The 25,657-nt window shown below is 36.9% G+C and overlaps 1 protein-coding gene across 8 annotated transcripts; it reads left to right on the top strand.

Annotated features, from left to right (window-relative positions):
• Positions 1-64: 64 nt before the first annotated feature.
• Positions 65-24,147, top strand: LOC105217973 (neuroligin-like protein glit-1). Of its 8 annotated transcripts, none has more exons than XM_011193262.3 (7): positions 65-189; positions 12,416-12,816; positions 12,883-13,015; positions 18,650-19,081; positions 19,151-20,370; positions 21,906-22,217; positions 22,990-24,147. In XM_011193262.3, the coding sequence occupies exons 2-7, from the start codon at positions 12,515-12,517 to the stop codon at positions 23,729-23,731; spliced, it is 3,141 nt and encodes a 1,046-aa protein (XP_011191564.1). In that variant the 5' UTR covers positions 65-189; positions 12,416-12,514; the 3' UTR covers positions 23,732-24,147. The 8 variants fall into 8 exon arrangements, with proteins under 8 accessions (XP_011191564.1, XP_011191565.1, XP_028899695.1 ...); XM_011193263.3 differs by having other exon boundaries at positions 103-258; XM_029043862.2 differs by having other exon boundaries at positions 132-334.
• The last annotated feature ends 1,510 nt before the right edge of the window (positions 24,148-25,657 follow it).

Here is a 25,657-nt window from a genome sequence, read left to right as displayed (position 1 = left end):
GCCACAAACGAACTGAGTAGCAAGCAAGTACTCGCACGAGCGTGCTAAGTCCAATCAGCAAGCACTGCAACTTAGCATTAGCTACTGAGAGCAGTTAAGAAACGTAACTAAGCAAATGTACGGTGTTATAACCAGCTATTCAGTTGGAAATTACTCGCGGCGGTGGACAGTTGTGCTCGTATATGAAAGGTTAACTTGTCGTGTATATTAGTGTTCTTGCGACATTTTTATTAAAATATTATTTGTGATTGCGAAGAGGTGGAAATAATTGTATTGAATATCACTAAAATATCAAAAAAATAACGGTATATATATGTAAGCTATGCAAGAAAGAGTAAATAATTTTCCACAATATCTAACACACACCAGCGTAGTTACCTAAAAAGAGTAACAATGTGTGCGTGTTAACAAAAGTGCGTTGTGTGTAGTAGTGATACTTGAGAGTGCGCAGCATGTGAATATGTGCATTGGTGTATGTGAATTTACGTTTGCCTATAGTTGTAGTAGTGTTGCCAATGAAGGTGTGTTGTGTTTGACTTTTATGCGCCACTGGCACATGCCTACCTGTGAGAAGTCAACCCTTTTCATGGAACGTTGTAACTTTCGGTTCGTCGCGTTGGCCAACACATCACCGCGGCGTCGTTGCTGCCGTTAGCAAGAATCAAACAAGTGAGACTCAGTGCACTACTAACAGCGCTGTCAAAGCGATCGCAATTGTGAATTTGAATGAGTCGCCGTTTGTGTGTGTGTCTGTAGTTGTGTTTTTGTATTTTGTATTGTTAATAATAACTTAAAGAAACCGTTGTCAACAAACGCGATTTTAACGCTATTTTGGGCGTTGCCGCAAATGGTTACGGCGCTCTGCTTCTACAATTTTGTTTGAATACAAAGCTAACTCTTTGGTGAACACATTTGTATATTCTTTTACACAGACGTAATAGAAACGATATTTTTGGTTTACAATTTTGAAAAAAAATTTCCATTAAATAAATATAAAAATAGTACATATCTACATATGTGAATACGTGAGTGTGTATGCCTGTTTTTCACCGCCAATTTCCACCACAATTGCAGTAAATGTGCTGTAATATGTTTACAATATGCACTCGTTACACCTGTATATAATTATAAGGGAGTGGAAATATAAATTGTTTAATTAATTTCTTGTTTACCAACTTATAATTCATGAAATTGATAAATATAAACTTAAGATCCGTATAAATTTTGAATAAGAGAGCACAGGTAGCTTTCAAGATAAATATACTACAAAAAGCAATTGTGAACAAGTAAGGAAGGGCTAAGTTCGGGTGTAACCGAATATTTTATACTCTCGCAATTTATTTATTTAACTTTATTTATATTATATAATACACAATTTGACTCACATATTCGTCATATATATTGTATAAAGTCCATTGAAAGTTGGAAACCATAATATTAGGTTAGAAGCACCGAGGTCCTCGTGTTCGATATATGGGGCCTTAAAAACCTATGGTCCGATTTCGGCGATTTTTAGAATGGGGCTGTCACACTATTAACATAGTATTTGTGCAAAGTTCTGCACCGATATCTTCACTAGTACTTACTTTATATATTGTAAAGTAAACGATTCAGATTGTCTTCGAAGTTCTGGTATATAGGAAGTAGGCGTGGTTGTGAAGCGATTTGGCCTATTTTCACAACATATCTTTGGGATGTAAGGAAACTATTACAAACCAAGTTTAATTAAATCGGTTGAGTAGTTCCTGAGATAGGGTTTTTGACCCATAAGTGGGCGACGCCACGCCCATTTTCCATTTTGTAAAAAAAATAGAGTGCAACTTTCATCTGCCATTTCTTATGTGAAATTTAGTGTTTCTGACGTTTTTCGTTAATGAGTTAACCCACTTTTAGTAATTTTCAACCTAACTTTTGTATGGGAGGTGGGCGTGGTTATGATCCGATTTCTTTCATTTTTAGACTGAATTAGGAAGTGGCTAAAAAAAAACGACTGCAGAAAGTTTGGTTTATATAGCTCTGTTGGCTTGCGAGATATGTACAAAAAACTTAGTAGGGGGCGGGGCCACGCACACTTCCCTAAACAAATTACATCCAAATATGCCCTTTCATTGTGCGATCCTTCATACCAAATTTTATTTCCATAGCTTTATTTATGGCTTAGTTATGGCACTTTATGTGTTTTCGGTTTTCGCCATTTTGTGGGCGTGGCAGTGGTCCGATTTTGCTCATTTTCGAAAGCAACCTTCCTATGGTGCCAAGAAATAAGTGTGCCAAGTTTCATCAAGATATCTTAATATTTACTCAAGTTACAGCTTGCACAGACGGACGGACGGACAGACAGACATTCGGATTTGAACTCCACTCTTCACCCTGATCACTTTGGTATATATAACCCTATATCTAACTCGTTTAGTTTTGGGTGTTACAAACAACCGTTATGTGAACAAAACTATAATACTCTCTTTAGCAACATTTGTTGCGAGAGTATAAAAAACAAGTAAGGAAGGGCTAAGTTCGGGAGTAACCGAACATTTTATACTCTCGCAATTTATTTATTTAACTTAATTAATATTATATAATACACAATTTGACCCACATATTCGTCATATATATTGTATAAAGTCCATTGAAAGTTGGAAACCCTAATATTAGGTTAGAAGCACCGAGGTCCTCATGTTCGATATATGGGGCCTTGAAAAACCGATGGTCCGATTTCGGCGATTTTTAGAATGGGGCTGCCATACTCTAAACGTAGTATTTGTGCAAAGTTCTGCACCGATATCTTCACTAGTACTTACTTTTATATTTACTTTAAACAATTCAGATTGTCTTCAAAGTTCTGGTATATAGGAAGTAGGCGTGGTTGTGAAGCGTTTTGGTCTATTTTCACAACATATTATTGGGAGGTAAGGAAACTATTACAAACCAAGTTTCATTGAAATCGGTCGAGTAGTTCCTGAGATATGGTTTTTGACCCATAAGTGGGCGACGCCACGCACATTTTCCATTTTGTAAAAAAATCTGAGTGCAGCTCCCATCTGCCATTTCTTATGTGAAATTTAATGTTTCTGACGTTTTTCGTTAGTGAGTTAACCCACTTTTAGTAATTTAGTGGTTATTATCCGATTTCAACTATTTTCATGGTGTGTGGTGGGGTACGTAAGAGAATCGACTGCAGAAAGTTTGGTTTATATAGCTTCATTGGTTTGCGAGATATATACAAATAACCGATTTGGGGGCGGGGCCACGCCCACTTCCTCAAAAAAATTACATCCAAATAAGCCCCTTCCTAGTGCTATCCTTTATTCCAAATTTTACTGTTATAACTTTATTTATGGCTTAGTTATGACACTTTATGTGTTTTTGGTTTGGTGGCAGTGGACCGATTTTGCTCATTTCCGAAAGCTACCCTCTCATGGTCCCAAGGAACATGTGTTCCAAGTTTCATTAAGATATCTAAATTTTTACTCAAGTTACAGCTTGCACCGACGGACGGACGGACGGACTGACGGACGGACAGACATCCGGATTTCAACTCCGGATTTCATCCTGATCATTTATATATATATAACCCCATATCTAACTCTTTTATTTCTTGGTGACACAAACAACCGTTATGTGAACAAAACTATAATACTCTGTGCAACAGGTTGCGAGAGTATAAAAATGGCGATTTATTCCTCAATAATCACATATTAGCTCGATATAGGCGACCGAGCGGTGCCCAAATTCTTTAATCCGTTTTAAAATACGTTTCTGGGAGGTATTGCAGATATCTATATCTCTCTGTGTGATCTCTATATTAGCCTCAAATTGGCGTGGAACCAATTGAATTTGATCGGTAATCAAAAACCGACGAACAACCACGGTAGTCATCGAAGGACAACATTCAAAAATTCAGTTGAGATTGAAAATATAGTACACGATAGTAAATTAGCAATATTTGATCCATCGGGTACCTTCCGTACCGCCCTTGTAAATACAGTGGAACTTCCATAACTCGAACTTCTATAACTCGAAATTCTCCATAAGTCGTACTCCTGAAGTAGCAATAGAAGGCAAATTTCATACAAATTTCCTTCCACAAATCAAACTTTTCAACCAGGGCATAATACAAAATTTAAAATCTTACTATCGAGGCTGAATTTTAAAAGAGTCCCTATATTCGTATGGAGGCGAACAAAAAATATGATATTAAACTTATCATGTAACAGAGGAATGGGATACAGATGTCAAGAGCCAAACAATGGCAAAGTGCAACCAAGAAAATTACACAATACATGTTGTCGAGGTACTCGACGTTGAGTTGCCGGTGTGCCAAATAAAATAAGATGATTAGTTTTGATATAATTTAAGTTTTGTGTATTTGGGTGAGTGGGGTATAAATGATATACCATTTGTGTGTGTTAGTTTACAAACGAGTGGGTGTGTGTGTGGGTTAGATTATAATTCAATCTTAGATTTAAGGTAATATTAAATGTATATTTATAACCTGTTGAATGGGTGGGTAATCCCGCGTTGGTTGGGTGTGTTATCTCCTGGTGCTCTAGGGGTGGTTGAGTGATCCGCGGTGATCTCACTTGTTTTGGCGCCTTTTTGTCCGTCCGTGGATTCTTCTTCTCTTCTTGGGTTGTTATTCTTGTTGTTGTGTACTTCTTATTTCTCTTCGCAAGCTATGTTGGCGCTGTTGTACATTATTGCATTGTCCTTTAATTCGTATTTAGACGAGTTTATAGGACAATGCAGGGTTGTGTTCATCTGGCATGAACATCCCGGCCGCCTTGAAGGGTCTGCGAATAAAACTTATTAGTTAAGGGTCTTGATATGGGTTAAAGAGTAATGTTGAAATGGGTGTAGTTTTTTCTTTGGGTCGAAGCGTCGTATTCTCCCTGCAGGTACATTCTTCGGGTTAAAATATTTAGCTTCGTGTGGGTCGTTTTGTTATATCCAACGTTGTGTATGGGCCTTTTGATTTTATGTGCATTGGAATATCCTCGTTGGGGCACAAGGGTTGTGCGTAAGCATGAGGGCTTCCAATGGTAGAGTCCGTCCAAAGGTAATTGCGATACTGGGTAATGTTTATTTGGTGTAGGGTCGCATCCTCTAGATTTGCCAGAATAACGGCTCCGCTTTGTTTTTGGGTCATTGTGTGGGGTCATTTTATTAAAGAATGACAGTACCGTGGGTGAGATGGGTATTTCGGGAGTGGGACCAGACAGAATCCAGCCGAATTCTGTTTCTTGGGCTAGTAGTGTCCCAAAAACATTCCTTTGTACTCCACTGAGTACAATTCGTGGGTACCAATCACTACCAATTATGATGTCCACGGGTCTGGGTTTGTAGAAGTATGGGTCCGCTAAACTAAAACCGAATTTTGCATTGACAATTTTTGAGTCGAGTGGGTGAGTGGGTAAATTATCGGCTAAAGATTTTAAGATCAACGCGTGGGTTGTTATCGTAAACTCTTTATTTGTTGGTGATCGAAGGGTGAGCTCGCAAGTTTTGCTAGCTGTTGCGGATACTGTGTTGTTTAATCCAATCACTTGCGCATTTCTATGGGTAGTGGGTATGTCCAATCTTCTTTGGAAATTTTCAGAAATTAATGTGGCTTCTGACCCGGAGTCTATGAGTGCTCTGGCTGTGTATAATTTCCCTTTGTTGTACACTTGCACTATAGCAGTACCTAACAAAATCTGCTTCCTATTTGAGTTGAGTGGGTCTTGGGTTCTATTTTGAGTGGACTGTAATAGGGTTGTGTAGGCTTGCGGATTTGTATTGAGATTGTGGGCCTGGGAGGTACTGTTTGGGTTTGAATCAAGAGCCGGGTTTGAGGCTCTTGGTTCTTGCGGGGGAGAATGTGATCGGTAAAGCAGTATCCATTATTTTTTACGGTGGATATTCGGGTCTCCACATTCATGTGTAAAAATTTCGGGCATTCTCGAATGGAATGTTGTGTTCTACACAATTTACAACTCTCATTGTTTTGAGATATATGTGAGAAGTTGCTCCGTCTTGTAGGGTTTTCAGTTGAGTGTAGAAAATGAAGGGTCGAAATTCCAGAGACGTTTGGGTAAAAGCTATTAAATTTCCTGTCCTTTCTGTAGGGTCCACTGTTGGATGGGGTAACTGGAGCGGGGTCAATCAGGTTTTCTACAGCTTCCATAGATTTATGTTTATGTGTGAGAAACGCATCGAATGTTTTCCATGATGGTATTTCTGAGTTGTCTTCTAGGGTGTCTTCAAACTGATGAAGTAGGGCCTTGGGTAGTTTCAATCCGCATAAGAATATTAAAATGGAGTCCCAGCTACTAGTGTCTATATACATATTATGCAGATTCGTAAGACAATTGTTGACGGTCCTCTGGAGGTGTTTGATCGCGCTTGCATTTTCTTGGGTTGCGTGGGGTAAATTGAACAATATTTTTAATTGCGCGTTAACTTGTACTCGTTTATTTTCGTATTGTAATACGAGGTCCCTCCAGGCCATCACGAAACCATCATTTGTTAAAGGGGCGTTTTTGACTATGTCTCTTGCTTCTCCTCGGGTTTTTTGAATAAGATGAAAGAGCCTCTCCACGTTACTAATTTTTTGATTGTGTATATATATGGCCGTAAACATGTCTCTGAATGAGGGCCATGTTTCGAAATCGCCATAAAATACATCTGTGTCACAAGGGGGTAGCTGCATTGAGGGTTCTGTGTTCATCGATGAGTTTTCTTCTGCAGCGGGTTCCTTTAGTGGTATTGGGGTCTTGAGATCATCAATAGTTTGATTGATTGATCCCAAACATTTGAGATATGATTTATGTCCTTTTTTAAATTCTTCTTTGACTTTAGCGAAGTCTATATCCTCGGGTTTGTGTGGGGCTCTGCGAAAAGCGTCATACGATTTGTTTGCCTTATCGTAAATGGCATTGAGTTCAACTCTTTTTATTTCAAGAGTATGGACTGACTCATCTTCGGGTAGGGTGTCGTAATGTTCCTCAATGTATTCGAACAAATCGGAAATACAAAATTTAAAGTCTTCCATTTTTTCTATTAAATTGGGTCGTAAGAATTGAAATAGAAATGAAACGATTTATAAATTTAAACTTTATTTCTCTTTATTTAAATAGCAAAAAAGGCGAATTCCGAAATGTGGCGGGTAAAATTATTTTTGGTTTGTTTTGTCCTCTGGGTGGTTAGAGGGTTAATTGTTAAAATATTTTTTTTCTTTGTGTCTGTATGTACACAATATTTGAGTTTGGGTCGCGAAAATTTTTAAGTTCCGATGAACAAAAAATTTCCTAATGGGTCTTTGCTAATTTTTCCTACCGGGTATTTTGGCTGCAGTGCAGTTTGTTCTGCTTGCACTAGCAATGCTCTGAGCAGAGCAGGTAATGCAAATAAGTATATACGTGTATGTATGTATATTTTTTGAGAGGAGAGCTCTCGGAAAATATGTTAGTAAATATGTATATTCGTGTACGTGTTATACAAAGCGCAAAGCGGAATATGGTAAAAACGAATTTGCAAATATTTTGTATTTAATACGCGTTAAATGCAATATTTGCCTTTTTACACTTCTATTCCGTTTCGCACTTGTAAATTATGTTTAAAATAAATTTATTTAAATAAATTAGGGTCACTTTACTTACAATATTTTTTTTTTTGTTGAGTTGGGTTGGCAAGGGTTTGACCTGTTTTTGTTGTTGCGGTAGGAATTGCAGGCGGGTTATTCCAACGATGCTATTGTTGTTGGTGGGTCGATGAATATCCAAATCCTGCTTGTCCAAGTGGTGGTTAATTGGGTGGGTTCCTAGTTTATCGGGCACTAATCCGGCTCGAAGGACCAAAATGTCGAGGTACTCGACGTTGAGTTGCCGGTGTGCCAAATAAAATAAGATGATTAGTTTTGATATAATTTAAGTTTTGTGTATTTGGGTGAGTGGGGTATAAATGATATACCATTTGTGTGTGTTAGTTTACAAACGAGTGGGTGTGTGTGTGGGTTAGATTATAATTCAATCTTAGATTTAAGGTAATATTAAATGTATATTTATAACCTGTTGAATGGGTGGGTAATCCCGCGTTGGTTGGGTGTGTTATCTCCTGGTGCTCTAGGGGTGGTTGAGTGATCCGCGGTGATCTCACTTGTTTTGGCGCCTTTTTGTCCGTCCGTGGATTCTTCTTCTCTTCTTGGGTTGTTATTCTTGTTGTTGTGTACTTCTTATTTCTCTTCGCAAGCTATGTTGGCGCTGTTGTACATTATTGCATTGTCCTTTAATTCGTATTTAGACGAGTTTATAGGACAATGCAGGGTTGTGTTCATCTGGCATGAACACATGTTTTAACGTATGTGCATAAAACTTTTAGCTTATTAAATAAATTAAACTGTCTATGTATGTATGTGATTGGCTTTGAAACCGTTTAGCCGGTTATAGCCGAATCGATGATAGCGATCATTCCTTCGCAGTTCGGCGCCAGTTGGAGATCCCAAGTGTAACCCGGTCGCTCTCCACCTGGTCCTTCCAACGGAGTCGAGGCCTTCCACGGCGGGTACTGCATTGAACACTTTCAGAGCTGGAGTGTTTTCGTCCATTCGGACAACATGACCATGTCAATGTCGTCATATAGCTCACACAGCTCATCGTTCCATCGTCTGCGGTATTCGCCGTTGCCAATGTTCTGAGGACCATAAATCTTGCGTAAAATGTTCCTCTCGAAAACTCTTAGTGTCGTCTCATCTGATGCTGACATCGTCCAAGCTTCTGCACCATAAGGCAGGACGGGAATGATAAGCGACTTGTAAAGTTTGATTTTGGTTCGTAGGGAGAGGACTTTACTTTTCAATTGCGTACTCAATCCAAAGTAGCACCTGTTGGCAAGAGTGATTATGCGCTAGATTTCGAGGATGGCATTGTTGGTATTGTTGATACTGGTTCCCAGGTATACGAAGTTATCTACGACTTCGAAGTTATGACTGTCAACAGTGACGTGGGAGCCAAGACTCGAATGCGTTGACTGATATTTCGTTGAAGATATTTCGTCTTGTCCTCATTCACCTCCAGACCCATTCGCTTCGCTTCCTTATCCAGGCGGGAAAAAGCAGTACTAATAGCGCGGTTGATGCTTCCGATGATATCAATATCATCGACGTACGCCAGCAGCTGTACACGTTTATAGAAGATTGTACCTTCTCTGTTTATCTCTGTAGCTCGTATAATTTTTTCCAGCATCAAGTTAAAGAAGTCACACGATAGTCACCTTGTCTGAAACCTCGTTTGGCATCGAAGGGCTCGGAGAGGTCCTTCCCAATCATGACGGAGCTTATGGTGTTGGTCAACGTCAACTTACACAGCCGAATTAGTTTTGCGGGGATACCAAATTCAGACATCGCGGCATAAAGGAAACTCCTTTTCGTGCTGTCGAAAGCTTTAAAATCGACAAAAAGATGGTGTGTGTCGATCCTCTTTTCACGGGTCTTCTCCAAGATTTGGCGCATGGTGAAAATCTAGTCAGTTGTGGTTTTTATTTATAGGCGATATTTAGAAGGCTTATCCCACGGTAATTGGCACAGATTGTGGGATATCCCTTTTTATGGATTAGATAGAGCATACTGAGATTCCAATCGTCAGGCTTGCTTTTTTTTACCATATTCTGTAAAGAAGATTGCACCTTATCAGTTCTTCGCCGCCGTATTTGAATAGCTCGTAAGGTAATCTATCGGCCCCGCCGCTTTGTTGTTCTTCAGGCGGGTAATTGCTATTCGAATTTTTTCATGGTCGGGTAGTGGAGCAATTGTTCCATCGTCATCGATTGGGGAATCGGGTTCGCCATCTCCTGGTGTTGCACTTTCACTGCCATTCAACAGGTCGGAGAAGAATTCCCTCCATAAACACAGTATGCCCTGGACATCGGTTACCAGATTACCACTTTGGTCTCTACATGAGGATGCTCCGGTCTTGAAACCTTCATTAAGTCGCTTCATTTTTTCATAAAACTTTCGCGCATTACCTCTGACGGCCAGCTTCTCAAGCTCTTCGCACTCACGCATTTCGGCCTCTTTCTTTTTTTGTCTGCAAATCTTCAGCTCTCGCTATCTATCCCATCCCGCACGTGTTGTGGTCGTTTCCGCTGCGAGGCGGCAATCCTCGCCGTACCAGCTCGTTTATGTTGTTGCCGAAATCCAATTGTTTCGGCTGCAGCGGTACGCAGTGAGTTTGAGATGCCGTTCCACAGTTCCCTTATACCGAGATGCAGATGAGTACTCTCAGAGAGCAGGAGTGTAAGTCGAGTAGAGTATTTTTTGGCTGTCTGTTGTGTGTCAGCTTTTCGACGACGAACCTTCCTTGGGTTTGTTGACGAGCGTTCTTTGCTGCACAGAGGCGGGTGTGTATCTTCGCTACAACCAGATAATGATCCGAGTCTATATTTGGTCCTCGGAGCGTACGCACGTCTAAAACACTGGAGACATGTCTTCCGTCTATCACATCATGATCGCCTCCTTTTATAAATGAAATGTACACATATAAGGATGGATAGTATTTAGGGGAAAGTTCGGATGTGAAATCATATGTAAATACTCTACATCAAACATGTGTACATTGTTTCAGGCTAGGAGACCACTGCAGTATCTTTCAAGTAGGGTCGATAATCATTAAGGTAACAATCGATGTATTACACAGTAGTATGGCCTCCTTCATAGATGTGAGTATTCAATCCGATAGCAGATCTGCAATAAACTGCAGAGTCGATGAGGTCGCTAAAAAGTACACAGAAAGTTGTCGTTTTGCGTTCTATAGCTGGATCTATGGATCTCTTGTGAGCTTGATAAGTGTTGGTCCTTCTGAAATTCTTAATGAGTATTGTCCAAATTGTCGAAGTGTATGGAAGAAAGTGAGTTGAAACACTTGGACAGTTAAAAACATTTTGAATATTTAGATCTGTTTTTATTAAATACGAATAAAAATTTGAATCATAAACTCGAAATATTACCTTGTTGTTATGTATCGTCAGTGATATTTATATCTGTTAAACGAACTTAATTGCAACTACATTGAAAATGTGCAATATATCAAAGTTTTCGTATTCTAATTAACGAACGCCATAAAATTAGATGGGCGTGTGACGTTGTGAGTGAAAATAGAGAAAGGAAAAATGCACTCTTATGTTGTTTTTAGTACACGGTAATTTTAAATATTATTTAATTACACACTTATTTTCATAAAATGGATGTGGACTCGTTGTACCACAGCACCTGGCGACGCGGTTTATCAGAATGGTTTCTATTAATAATGAATATGGTAACAATACATATATTTTAATATAAAAAGCCATTTCATCGTATCTTTCATTAACTCTTTTACCAACCACAAAAGGCACGTTGGTTTAAGATTTTCCCTTTGCTGTTCACACTATAAGCTGAGTAAGGAATGAATCACAGAAGCTAAATAAATGTCACGATAAAACAAAGTTATTGCGATAACGATACTTACATACATACATATGGAAATGTATTACAAAAATTAAGTACATGACTATAAAGCAAGGTGAACACTTGCATATGAATTTCATTCATTCATATGTTCAATGATAAGTACGTATGTATGTACCCTATCGGAAATTGTCAACTTTAGAAATGTTATAATATTTTTAAATTGCCAAATACCATACGTATATAGTAAAGCATATTCATTTCTATAGTTATTAAAGCTTGTCGAATGTGTAAATTACTATCTAATATTCCTTATTCGATAAAATTATGAATCGATTACAAAAATTTTTTGGTATCATATACACTTATAATATATGCCTTGGACTCAATTAGCTCTTTACAACATTCCATTTTATTAGAGGTATGCCATCGCCTAAAAATTGTCGAAATCTGTTTGTAACATTTCAAGGACCTAGATATCGAACAGAAGTCCTTGGTGCCTATGATCGGCAAATCTTTCGGATATTTTATAGAAATGTAGAGGAAATATTTTCCTTCTAATATTGTGCCTCTGTGCCAAAAATGAATCGGGTCAATATTTCCCCTAACCTCCATATACCTTCTATAGGGATTTCTAAACTTACGGTGGACTTTATGCCGTAAATATCGGTTAATATGTGAGATATGTATCTTAGCAAAATTAATTAAATGGAAAACCTTGAATATAATGTAGCTTGTTGGCGAAATTGAGTGAAAATAGTCTATGAGATACCGTAGTTCCATATACTATATATAGCGATCTGCATGATTCTAGTTGACTTTGGGTCCAATGGTGTGTCACTCGAAGTCTCTCTAACTCGAAGTTTTTTTGTGGATTATAATAACATAGATTTAGGTGTTACAAACAACCGTTATTTGAATAAAACTATTAAATTGTCTGAATTCTACATTCGCGACATTTTTTCATACAAACTTTGTAACTTTAAATTTTAATTTCAGACATCGATTATCACCAATCCATTCCCATGCATTCGAAATATTTCGCCATCTGATTACACTATATCACAAAAGGCAGCTGCCCTTTTCCAAATATATAATATGATCACCGAAAAGAAAAGGACAATCCTACATAAGAAAGAACAAGTGTGTCGACAACACCATACAAGCGACAATGCTGCCCAAAAAGCTGTCGCTCAATTGCTCAAAAGTACAAAAGTCATTCGAATACAAAATTTTAAATACCGTGATAAACTGAAGCCAACTACGTTATTAGCTATAGCCTTCTATTTAGTCTTAAGCAGCCTTTGCGGTATTACAGCGCAAACTCGGGATCCGCGCTTCTTCTCACGGCCCGGTGTCAATGACTACAATTGGCCGAACCCAGGCGATCCTGACTACAGGTAAAATACAAAACAAACAAATATTAAGATAATATAGACTCTAGTTAAAAGCTTTAAATTTTCTAGAACATACATATTTAATGATCGTCGTTATGGACACTACTTACCTAATGGATATGGTACGAACTATCCTGGTAGAAATTCACCTGGACAGTATCCGCAGGGAATGCCCAACGAAGATCGATTTCGATTTGATCCGGTAAGTCGTTATACATGAAAGAATTTCTTCGAACAAAGCATATGTTTCAAGCTTTTTAGACAGCAGTCATATCACAGACGTTATTATCTTATGAATCAGCCTCATGACATACATAGTATATTAGGACAAAAATAGATACAGTGGAACTTCTCTGATTCGAATCACCATAATCCACAAAAAAACTGCCAGTTAGACAGACTTCGAGTTATAGAATTCTCATTAAAAAATATAATTTTTCAAAAAGCAGTAAAATATAGATTTATACCCAGTTTTATTTATTCAATCGCAAAAAGTTTTATATTCATAAAACTTTAAAACATGTATTCTAAATTTTGTTTGTTGCAGTTTGCAATTGTTTGGCTCTTAACGTTTGTATTCCATGCTTTTGTTACATGATTTATGAAGATCATTAGATTAATATCATATTTTTTGTACTCCTCCATACGATATACCTAGAGTCCCTCTTCTAAAATTCTACCTCGATAGAAAAATTTTAAATTTTGTATTTTGCCCTGACCAAAAAGTTCGACTTATGGAAGGAAATTTGTATGAAAGTTGCCTTCTATTGCCACTTCAAATGTTCGTGTTATGGAGAACTTCGAGTTATAGAAAATCGAGTTAGGGAAGGAAATTTGTATGAAATTTGGCTTCTAAACGCTGTTGCCAATTCAAGTGAGTGAGTTATGAAGATCTTCGAGTTATAGAAGTTCGAGTTATGGAAGTTCCACTGTATATTCAATACATATTAGTTACCTGAATATATTATACTCTCGCAATTTCTTTATTTATTTTAATTAAGATAACACACAATTTGATTCACATAATCGGAATGAAGTCCATTAGGAAACAAAAATCATTACTTGTGTAATTCCTGGACAGATCACTGTCATTTTCGTCACCAAGTTAATTCATATCGAAGATTTTACGTTTACTTAATTTTATATACTCATTTCTCATATACTAACCGATATTTGTATAGGGTATAAAGTCCACCGGAAGTTTGAAAATCCAAGAATGAGGTATATGGCTAGAGGAAATATTGGCGTGATTTTGCCAATTTATAGCACAGACGCACACTTTTAGAAGGTATACATCTGTTTTTTTTTTGTTATTACGATATCTTCACTGGAGCTTAATTTATACATAGTATATTGTAAAGTGAAAGAATCAGTTGGACTTCAAAATTGTGGTATATGGAAAGTAGGTAGTAGTTGTGAACCGATTTTGCTATTATCAATGTTGATATAGCTTAAGTTGTTGTTTGAGAGGTGGGCGTGGTTATAATCCGATTTCATCCATAATGAAGTATGTATGTGATTGGCGTTGCAACCGTTTAGCCGGTTATAGCCGAATCGACGATAGTGCGCCACCTGTCTCTCTCCTTCGCAGTTCGAAGTTAATGAAGTGCTTTGGGGAAATTACTCCAGAAAGTTTGATTTATTAGTTAAACAAAGAAGGGATATAACAAGTGTTTAAAAATTTATACATACCTATTTGATATAAATTGGGTACATAATATAATTTTAACATTCTTATGTTACAATTGACGAAATTCCAATATAACATAACTTTAAACTCTGTCAGCACCCATACACAGATAAGTATGAGTAAGATGATTTATAATTTATGGCGGTGGATAAGTTTTGACCCTATTTTATTTAGGAAACTAAATGTTATATGTTATCAACTATTAACATTATATTGAGTAATTTTTACCAACTTGAATACAAAGATGATTTGCGCTTAATATACACGTAAATTGTTATAAATTATTTTCAAATTTTGAAATCATATGAAAACAAGAAAAAACGTTAACTTCGGCTGTACCGAAGCTGATATACCCTCCACAGGTGCATTTAAGCAAATCTAAAGACGTAAGAAAAAGTAAGTAAAAACAATTAAGGAAGGGCTAAGTTCGGGTGTAACCGAACATTTTATATAATACCCATATATTCGTCATATATATTGTATAAAGTCCATTGAAAGTTGGAAACCTATAATATTAGGTTAGAAGCACCGAGGTCGTCGTGTTCGATATATGGGGCCTTAAAAACCTATGGTCCGATTTCGGCGATTTTTAGAATGGGGCTGCCACACTATAAACATAGTATTTGTGCAAAGTTCTGCACCGATATCTTCACTAGTGCTTACTTTATATATTGTAAAGTATACGATTCAGATCGTCTTCAAAGTTCTGGTATATAGGAAGTAGGCGTGGTTGTGAAGCGATTTGGCCTATTTTCACAACATATCATTGGTATGTAAGGAAACTATTACAAAAAAAGTTTCATTGAAATCGGTCGAGTAGTTCCTGAGATATGGTTTTTGACCCATAAGTGGGCGACGCCCACGCCCATTTTCCATTTTGTAAAAAAATCGTTTTTCGTTAGTGAGTTAACCCACTTTTAGTAATTTTCAACCTAACCTTTGAATGGGAGGTGGGCGTGGTTATTATCCGATTTCTTTCATTTTTGGACTGTATTAAGAAGTGGCTAAGAAAACGACTGCATAAAGTTTGGTTTATATAGCTCTATTGGTTTCCGAGATATGTACAAAAAACCTATTTGGGGCGGGGCAACACCCACCTCCCCAAAAAAATTACATCCAAATATGCCCCTTCATAGTGCGATCCTTTATACTAAATTTTATTTCCATAGCTTTATTTATGGCTTAGTTAGGGCACTTTATTTGTTTTCGGTTTTCGCCATTTTGTGGGCGTGGCAGTGGTCCGATTTTGCTCATTTTCAACCTTCCTATGGTGCCAAGAAATAAGTGTGCCAAGTTTCATTAAGATATCTTAATTTTTACTCAAGTTACAGCTTGCACAGACGGACGGACGGACGGACAGACAGACATTCGGATTTGAACTCCACTCTTCACCCTAATCACTTTGGTATATATAACCCTATATCTAACTCGTTTAGTTTTGGGCGTTACAAACAACCGTTATGTGAACAAAACTATAATACTCTCTAGCACCTTTGTTGTGAGAGTATAAAAAAAGAAAACATTTTACTAATTCTTTTTAGCCGGGTTGTTTGCTAGAAACATTAAGGTTATATAGTTAACCGATCTGAAAAATTTCTTAGGAGATTATGAGATTATATTATTTCTATGAACAATAACTCACACCAAATTTCGTGAAGATATGTAGTAAAATGTGGAAGTTTTCCATACAAGCCATTGATTCCGATCGTTCAGTTTGTATGGCAGCTATATGCTATAGTGAACCGATCTGAACAATTTTTTCGGAGATTAAATTATTTCTATGAACAATAACTCACAGCAAATTTCGTGAAGCATGCAGTTCCGACAAATGAACAGCTTCTTGAAGAGAAAATAACATTTGCAAAATTTCAAAACGATATCTTAAAATCTAAAGGACTAGTTCGTATATATACAGACAGACAGACGGACATGGCTAAATCGACTCAGTTCATCATACTGATCATTTATATATATACTTTATAGGGCCTCCTACGCTTCATTTTGGGTGTTACGAACCTTGTGACAAACTTAATATACCCTGTTAAGGGTATAAATATACTTTATCCACTGTGTTACTTGTGTTTTATAAGCTTATTGAATATTTCCGTGTGCTCACTTCGACCCCAATGAGAATAATCAAGTTATCAAATATTAACGCTAGGCATACGAAGATTTCAGTGCCAAAGTGAGCATGCATTCAATAAGCATTTGACAGAAATCTAATTTTACAACAAAGAACTTATTGTGTGTATTTATAGCACATGGATGTATTCAATTCTTAAAAAACACATACAGTTGCTGATCAATTGATGTCAACGAATTAATTGGATTTTCACATTATCGAGATCACAGAATGTTCTGACATCTGACCATTGCAAGTTTTATGATTGTTTAAAAAAAATACTTAAACTTCAAAGCTCATGTTCATTGAACATATACGAGTACATACATACATACATATGTATGTGTGTATGTTTATATTTGTGATAGATATCCAGCATCTACTAATTTACTTTGGAGTGACTTGAAAACTAGTAAGGGCTGACAATTTTGACAATAATCATTCGAATAAATAGTATGTGGAATGAAAACAGTCACCATACTCGCTTTAATGAACAAAAAAACTATAATGTTGTTATAGATTACTGCTATTTTATGAAATCTGATATTACTAACGGTACTAAATTACCACCACCAAGCTGCATTATATCCATGAATCACTTCCTTTGGTTAAGATTTTTAACATATTAAGCGATATATACTTTATAAATGCCACCGGAAGTTTGAAAACCGTATATGAGGCATATAGGGGCTAGAAGAAATATTACACTGATTTTGTCCAATTTTGGCACAGAGACAGACTATTAAAAGGTACACATATCTTTGAATTTTTTTAGAATATCTGAGAGATTAACCAATATTTTCAATAAAAAATTAGCCTTAAGCTTCGAGGTCCTCATGTTCGATACATGGGGCCTTGAAAAGTAATGGTCCGATTTGGGAAATTTTTAAACGGTCTATGTCACATTATAAATCCAGTATTTGTGCAAAATTTTGTTCCGATATCTTCACTGGTGTTAAACTTATACATATATTGTAATGTGAACGAATCAGATGGTTTCCAAAATGCTGGTATAGGGAAAGTAGGCGTGGTTTCATGGGATGCCAAGGGAATGTTATAACCGAATTTTCGTTGAAGTGGGCGGAGCCACGTTTATTTAAAATTTTGTATACATATTTGGGTGCAGCCTTTCTTCAAAGGATTTAAGGGTTTCTGGTATTTTTCCTTACTGAATTAAAGGACTTTAAGAAGTTTTCTGCATATCCTTTGTATGGGAGGTAGGCGTGGTTATAATCCGATTTTATTCGTGTTCATGCTGCATAATAAGGTGACTAAAGGAAATGACCATAGAAAGTTTGGTTGATATAGCGGGCCCTTCCCGATCCTTTGTACCAAATATTACTTTCATAACTTTATTTATGTTGCTTAATTGTAGCTCTTTACAAGTTTTAGAATATCGCCCGTCTACCCGCCATCCTGATCATTTTGATATATATATTATACATATATCTAACTAACAACCGTTATATGAACAAAATTATTTACTTTGTGCAACATGTTGCGATTGTATAAAAATTATATATTATATATTTACAAGTTTATATTGCCTGACTGGACGTATGGTGTCAAAAAGCTGTGTAAGCTGTTGTTCGGAATAGGGATCTAACACAGATCTTGGGTATGGCTAGATGACACCATTTATTGTACTAAGCAGCCAGAAATAATGTGAAAACATTTATTTATTTTCGCAGAAGAAGAAAATACGTTCGGAAGTACCTTTTGTATATGTTAAAATGACCCTATAAAATGTTTTTAAATATTTATTGGAGCGGAAGTTAGTAAATTTGTTTTGTTTGACAGAATACGAGCATTGCGTACAAACGAAAGACTTTAAATTTGAAAGTAAAGTAATTGAACCATAGATCAATCAGCCACTTGATCTTATCCGTCATGAAATTCTTAATAAGAAAATCTATGACAACTTAATGACTCATATAATCAATGCCATGCATGGGCAAGCATACATGTACACATGCATACATAGTGTTTGGATATTCATCATTTAATTAACATTTATTATGCAGAATAACCCCAACGCGGCACATACACCCTTCCCTGGCATTTTGGCTGGCTGGCGTGAAGATTTGCAGGGCAAACAACGACGTGACTCACTTACATTAGACCGCGATGTATTTGTTACGACCAATTATGGACAAGTGCAGGGCTTCAAGGTCTACATGTATGACAATCCCGATCCCAAGTCCTTCTACAGGCCATACCACTCAACCGTCGACCGCGTTATGGGCGAGTGCTCAGTTTTCTTGGGTATCCCCTACGCCTTGCCACCCACCTTCGAAGGTCGCTTTAAGCCACCGCGATTGCACCGTGGTTGGCAGTTGTTGCAAGCTGTTGATTATGGACCGGCATGCCCACAACCGGTACGCTACACTGGCGCTACCAAGGGTGTTATGGATATGGATGAAGATTGTCTTTACTTGAATATTTTTTCGCCAAAGGTAAACAACTATTCTTCTATGTATTTGCATACACTTATATGTAATTATGTATATTCGATTATTTTACAGACAGGAGCTGGTGTCGCACAAAAATATCCCGTTATGGTGTACATTCATGGTGGAGAATTCGTGCATGGCGCCTCGAATCACTTCCAAGGTCATATACTCGCCTCATTCTATGATGTGGTTGTTGTGACTATAAATTATAGACTTGGTGCACTGGGATTTTTATCCACGGCCGATGAAAACTCGCCTGGAAACTATGGAATATTAGATCAAGTTATGGCGCTCAAGTGGATATATGACAATGTTGAATTCTTCAACGGCGATCGTGAATCGATTACCTTGTTTGGGCCTGGTGCTGGCGCAGCGTCTGCGGGTCTTTTAATGGTTGCACCGCAAACTAAGAATATTGTGAAACGAGTTATTGCCCAATCGGGTGCAGCTATGTCCGACTGGGCGCTAATTCAAGATAAATATCGTGCACAGAATACGAGTCGTGTCTTGGGCCAATTACTAGGCTGTTCCATTGAATCGTCATGGAAATTAGTTAATTGTCTACGGACTGGACGTAGCTTTTATGAGTTGGGCAATGCGGAGTTTCCACCACAAGTAGGCACCTTTGCTTGGGGTCCAGTGTTGGATCACAATTTCACAGTGCCCGGGGATGATTGGTATGAAGGTTGGCGCGAAAAGGACTGGCGCTTCCTTACACAAACGCCTGAGAGTCTCATACGGCAAGGTCATTTCAATCGTGGCATACAATATATGACTGGCGTGACGACACAAGAGGCAGCCTTTTTTGTAGCACAAAATGAATCGTTAGGGCCTTACTACGAAATTGATGGTAAATTTTTTGATCAGAAAATACGCGAACATGTCTTTCGCTACAATTACACACTAAATCCAAATGGTGTTTATGAAGCCATCAAATACATGTACACCTACTGGCCAGATCCCAACAATAATTCGATAATACGTGACCAATACATTAATATGCTTTCCGATTTGTATTACCGTGCTCCGGTTGACAAAATGGTGAAATTACTTTTGGAACAGCGTATACCGGTCTATATGTACGTTCTAAACACGACTGTAGAGGCTTTAAACTATCCACAATGGCGAAAATATCCACACGATATAGAACACTACTTTCTTACTGGCGCACCATTCATGGATACTGAATTCTTTCCGAAGAAGGATCATTTGCAGCGGAACATGTGGACCGACAACGATCGCAACATGAGCCATTTCTTCATGCAAACCTATTCAAATTTCGCTAGATATGGGTGAGTCACGCTATCATAAACCATATCAAACACATTGTTCTCATTTAACAAAAAAAAATTTCCTCATTTTCTCCGAAAATACTCAATTTTATCCACTTTTAGACATTCATAATAAAAATAGTGTTATTTTATCATTTTTATACTCTCGCAACATGTTGCACAGAGTATTATAGTTTTGTTCACCTAACAGTTGTTTGTGTCACCAGGAAATAAAAGAGATAGATATGGGGTTATATATATATAAATGATCAGGATGACGAGTGGAGTTGAAAACCTGGATATCTGTCCGTCCGTCTGTCTGTGCAAGCGATAACTAGAGTAAAAATTTAGATATCTTAATGAAACTTGGAACACATGTTCCTTGGGACCGTGAGAGGGTTGCTTTCGAAAATGACCATTGCAAAATCAGACCATTGCCACGCCCACAAAATGACGAAAATAAATATCGTTATAACAGTAAAATTTGGAATAAAGGATCGCACTAGGAAGGGGCATATTTGGATGTAATTTTTTTGGGAAAGTGGGAGTAGCCCCGCCCCCAAATCGGTTATTTGTATATATCTCGCAAACCAATGAAGCAATATAACTTCCTGCAGTCAATTCTCATACGAATCCCACCACACACCATGAAAATAGTTGAAATAGGATAATAACCACTCCCATCTCCCATACAAAGGTTAGGTTGAAAATTACTAAAAGTGAGTTAACTCACTAACTAAAAACGTTAGAAATACTAAATTTTACAGAAGAAATAGCAGAAGGAAGCTGCAATCAGATTTTTTTACAAAATGGAAAATGGCCGTGGCATCGCCCACTTATGGGTCAAAAACCATATCTCAGGAACTACTCGACCGAGAGATGAAATTCGGTATATAATATTTTCTTGACACCCTGATAAATCGGACAAAAAATGGGCGAAATCGGTTCACAACCACGACTACTTTCCTTAGAACTCAATTTTGAATTCCTTCACTGTATAATATATACATACGGAACCAATGAAAATAGCGGAATAAAACTTTACACAAATAGTGTATATCATCTCTGGCTTCATTTCTGAAAAAATTGTCGAAAACGGACTATAACTTTTCAAGTCCCCAGATATCGATCATGTTGAATAATTCAGAGGAAATTATTTTCTTCTAATAGTGTTCTGTTCCAAAAATTCTTAAAATCGAGTCTTAACATCTCCTAGCTCCCATATTACTTATTATAGGTTTTACAAAAATACGGTGGGCTTTATTCCGCACATATGTATTGGTTTATATGTGAGATATCTTAGCAAAATTAAGTTAGCGTATAGTCTTGGACAAAGTGTACCTTGCTGGTGAAAATGAATGAAATCGGTTCAGAAATTACCTCAGCCCTCATATCTATGTATGACGATTTTCGTTACTCTATTCAAATTTATGCCAAATTTATGAGTAAATTTGTGTGTTATATTAATAAAATGTCTTCAATAAATTGCGAGAGTATAAAATGTTCGGTTGCACTCGAACTTAGCCTTTCCTAACTTGTTTTATTTTTATTTGCAGTAACCCTACGCCTCAACAAGTATTAGGCTTACATTTCCAGCGCGCCTACCAGGGAGAACTGCGTTACTTGAATATTAATACGACTTTTAACTCGTCAATATTGCTCAATTATCGCCAAACCGAATGTGCATTTTGGACACAATATTTGCCAACGGTGATTGGAGTATTAGTACCTACTTATCCACCCACAACGGAATTTTGGTGGGAACCTAAAGAACCGTTGCAAATCGCTTTTTGGTCTATGTCAGTAGCATGCTTTTTCCTCATCGTCTTAGTGGTCATCTGTTGTATTATGTGGCGGAATGCCAAAAGGTGAGTAATGGTCTGTCATTAAACATAGGTAGCTCGATTTTTACGTTTTTCCACAACATAATCTGTCCATCCGTATGCCTACATAAATGATGTTTGATAGATTGTGTCATAAAAGTCTAACGGAGTTGACAACACTGTGCTATTTGAAATACCAAAGACCTTCTTTTAGCATTTAAAAGCCTGTCCATTTCGTGGTTCCCTAATTTCTTAAAGAAAAAACACAGAAAATTCAAATTAAATGGGGAACGTTTAGTATCATTCGAGCGAGCATTCTTAGGCATTATCCCTTTTAAATGTTGGCCTCAGCTAGGACCTAAGACCGCTACTGGGATCACCCGATACATTCATCGTCTCCATTAGAAAGGGGAATCGGGTAATGATCACCTTTCAGCATAACTTTCAATGCTGCTAAACATAAACTTCGCAATTGTTGTTAATTTATAATTTCAATTCCAAGCAACAACAAAGACATCACGATAAACCTTAGAATGTACAAATAGTATCCATGATATCTCATTCAAATATGTATGTGCGATATCAGTCTATATTCTCTTAGCTCCCACATATTGAAGCTCATTATTTTCAATTCTCATCTTGGCATTATATTATTTGTGTACGCATTATATTATTACAACGGTAATTATGTAAGATATGTAATTAACATAATATGTTTTATCTAAATAGATGACTTCGGTTCAGAAAGATTCCTGTTTATTATATGCTAATTTTAATTTTCTAAATTTTGATTCTCTGTTATTCTGTGCTAATACAGGCGATCTGACTTTTATGATGATGATGTTTTTATAAATCCTGACGGTACGGAACTGCCTGATGACGGCCAAAGCGGTGTGGACAATGCACACATGGTGGCCAATCATCACGCGCTAAGGTCACGTGACAATATCTACGAATATCGTGATTCACCATCAACCAAGACGCTTGCCAGTAAAATACATACCGATACAACATCCATTCGATCGCCTAGCTCATTGACTATGACACACAAATCGGGCAGTCAATCGTCCTTAAAGTCGGCGATTTCATTAAAAGAAACGAATGGCGGCACGTTGAGCAGCAACTTGAGCAGTACTCGTCCTACTCGCGCGGGCGCTCTAAATAATGGTACAGCCTCCATTGCACAACAACCGAATCGACAAAATCTAGAAGAGAAACGTTTATTAACACGTGACGTGAACACGCCTACACCAATATCAAGCACACCACTAATAACAACTACAACAGCTACGATCTCAGCCGCACCAGAGCCTGCAAGTTATAAGCCTAAATCAACAGCTAATATAGCCTCCACAAGCACAGCACACACTAGTGTGGGCACAGCGAACAGTCGCAGCACAACGCCGGTGCCCAGCGCACGTACGCACACCACAACAACCACATTAACGACTGCACCGCAGGTGCAACGCTCAGCACAAATCACGACATCTGCTCAAACGCAGCCGAAGCCTCAAGCGCGAACACAAGTCATTGAAGGTGTGCCCCAGACATCGGTTTAAGAAACAGCTCTCTAAGTGAGGAGGTCCGTCCAAATTCTATTGTCGTGGCTGTTGAAATCCTCACTTAGAGAGTGTAAATGAAATAGTTTGAAATTTCTTAACTTTACCGTTATGTGCGAAGAATTTTTCGAGGAGTTATGATGTTTATTGAGGATATTTACCAATTTTATACTAAACATATACAAATTTCTATCAAAGGCTGAAAGGTATGTAACCTAACTGTTTTATGCCAGCTTTTTTTGTGAAATATGTGTGAAAAAAATTATCATCTACATATTTATCATCGATAGGCTTATGTATAATTCAATTACGAAATAAGAAAAATCCTGGCACATGACTAAAGACGTGCTTAAACAAATGTTTTACCTTCACTACCTTACATGTAGTTTCGAATTATATAAAATCTAAACAACGAATCGAACGCTTTTCTATAAAAACAACTAGAACATATTCACGAACAGTCAAGCTTTCGGTGATGTATGTAAATATATCCGGGCCTCAGTTATATTACGCCATTGAACTACAAAAAGTGTTTCTTTTAATATAGGAATTGTATTTAAAAATCCACCAGAGTATAAATGTTCAACTTTTTGCCAAATTTTGAAGATTTATAATGCAAATAACTGCCGCAAATACCTTCAAAGTGGCGAATCAAAAAATAATACTGGCTTAAATTAAATTGATAGAAGTATACCGCACATCTAACTTTATTTGCATAACTTTTTCGTTGCCTTCAAGTGTATTATTGACATACAGTGGAACTTCTCTAACTCGAATCACTATAATCCACAAAAAAACTTCGAGTTAGAGAGACTTCGAGTTATATAATTTTCATTAATTTTCAAAAGCCCGCAATATATAGATTTGTGCACAGTTGTACTTTGCTATTATTTGGCTCTTGCCGTCGGTATCCCATCATGCATGGAAGATCAACTGTAATTGATTATTTTTTCATATGACCGAATATTCTTCCAAAACCAAATATTTTTTTATCTATATAAATATTGTATTTATATTTATAAATAAATAACTTTTTCCATTAAGCTGAAATTCTTATAAATGAATTCAAACATATGGAATATATCTAAACGAAATTTTGTAATTAATTTAAAAAAAAATAAAATAAATTGAATGCATTGTCATACATGCGACACTAAAAACTATGTATATATAATAATTTTATTTTTTTTTTGTAATATAAGAATACATGTAATATGAATACTAATATTACTTATTAAGCGTAATTTTACGGACTTTCAGCCGAAATTATTTTTCTGGAGCTAATAAAAATTTGTAGAAAGCAAATATTTTGAGCTGGTGAATATTTTTGTTTTTGTATTGTATTTATATGTTCTCAATTATTTGTATTGAGAAATATGCTAGAGTTAATACGTTTAATTTTAAGTGAATTATCTACGTGCGTGTAGTGATCAACTCCAAACATCAGTGTAATCCGTCCAATGTATGCGTATAAGTACCTCCGTTCATATGCAAGTTTCATTCTATTTGTTTTTGTTTGTGTAAATATTCAAAATACAAGCATGCTCGAATACTTATACGCAAAAACTTCAAAGAATAACTACTTGTGTACCGTTATTCTGATAAGTATATATGTTTTAATTTTAAAATCTATGTAAGTATGCATGTACATATGCGTATGTTTGTATATTACTTGGCTAAGCTTAACTTGTAATTTTTACAATATTTTATACGTTTAATAAACAGGTCATTGTATTTGTATGCGTCTAACACGTGGTGTCCTCATTTTTATGTCTGCATACTTAGGCCTTTCTATATAAACAACATGTTTATTTTTTGTGTGTTTATGTATAGATGTTTTTGCATCCTCCTTTTCGCATATGCTCTATTTATGTCTATGTCTACGTAAATCAAACCAACTAGAGTATTCTTATCATGTCATGGAGC

Source organism: Zeugodacus cucurbitae, chromosome 3, assembly GCF_028554725.1.
Source record: "Zeugodacus cucurbitae isolate PBARC_wt_2022May chromosome 3, idZeuCucr1.2, whole genome shotgun sequence".
Lineage (NCBI taxonomy): Eukaryota > Metazoa > Arthropoda > Insecta > Diptera > Tephritidae > Zeugodacus > Zeugodacus cucurbitae.
The sequence above is the reverse complement of the archived record's forward strand: the minus strand, read 5'-3'. Positions and strand labels throughout refer to the sequence as shown.

Coding starts and splice junctions, on each gene's coding strand:
- LOC105217973 (XM_029043862.2), top strand. Junction 13,016..18,649: donor ATCGATTTCGATTTGATCCG/GTAAGTCGTTAT, acceptor TTTATTATGCAG/AATAACCCCAACGCGGCACA. Junction 19,082..19,150: donor TGAATATTTTTTCGCCAAAG/GTAAACAACTAT, acceptor ATTATTTTACAG/ACAGGAGCTGGTGTCGCACA.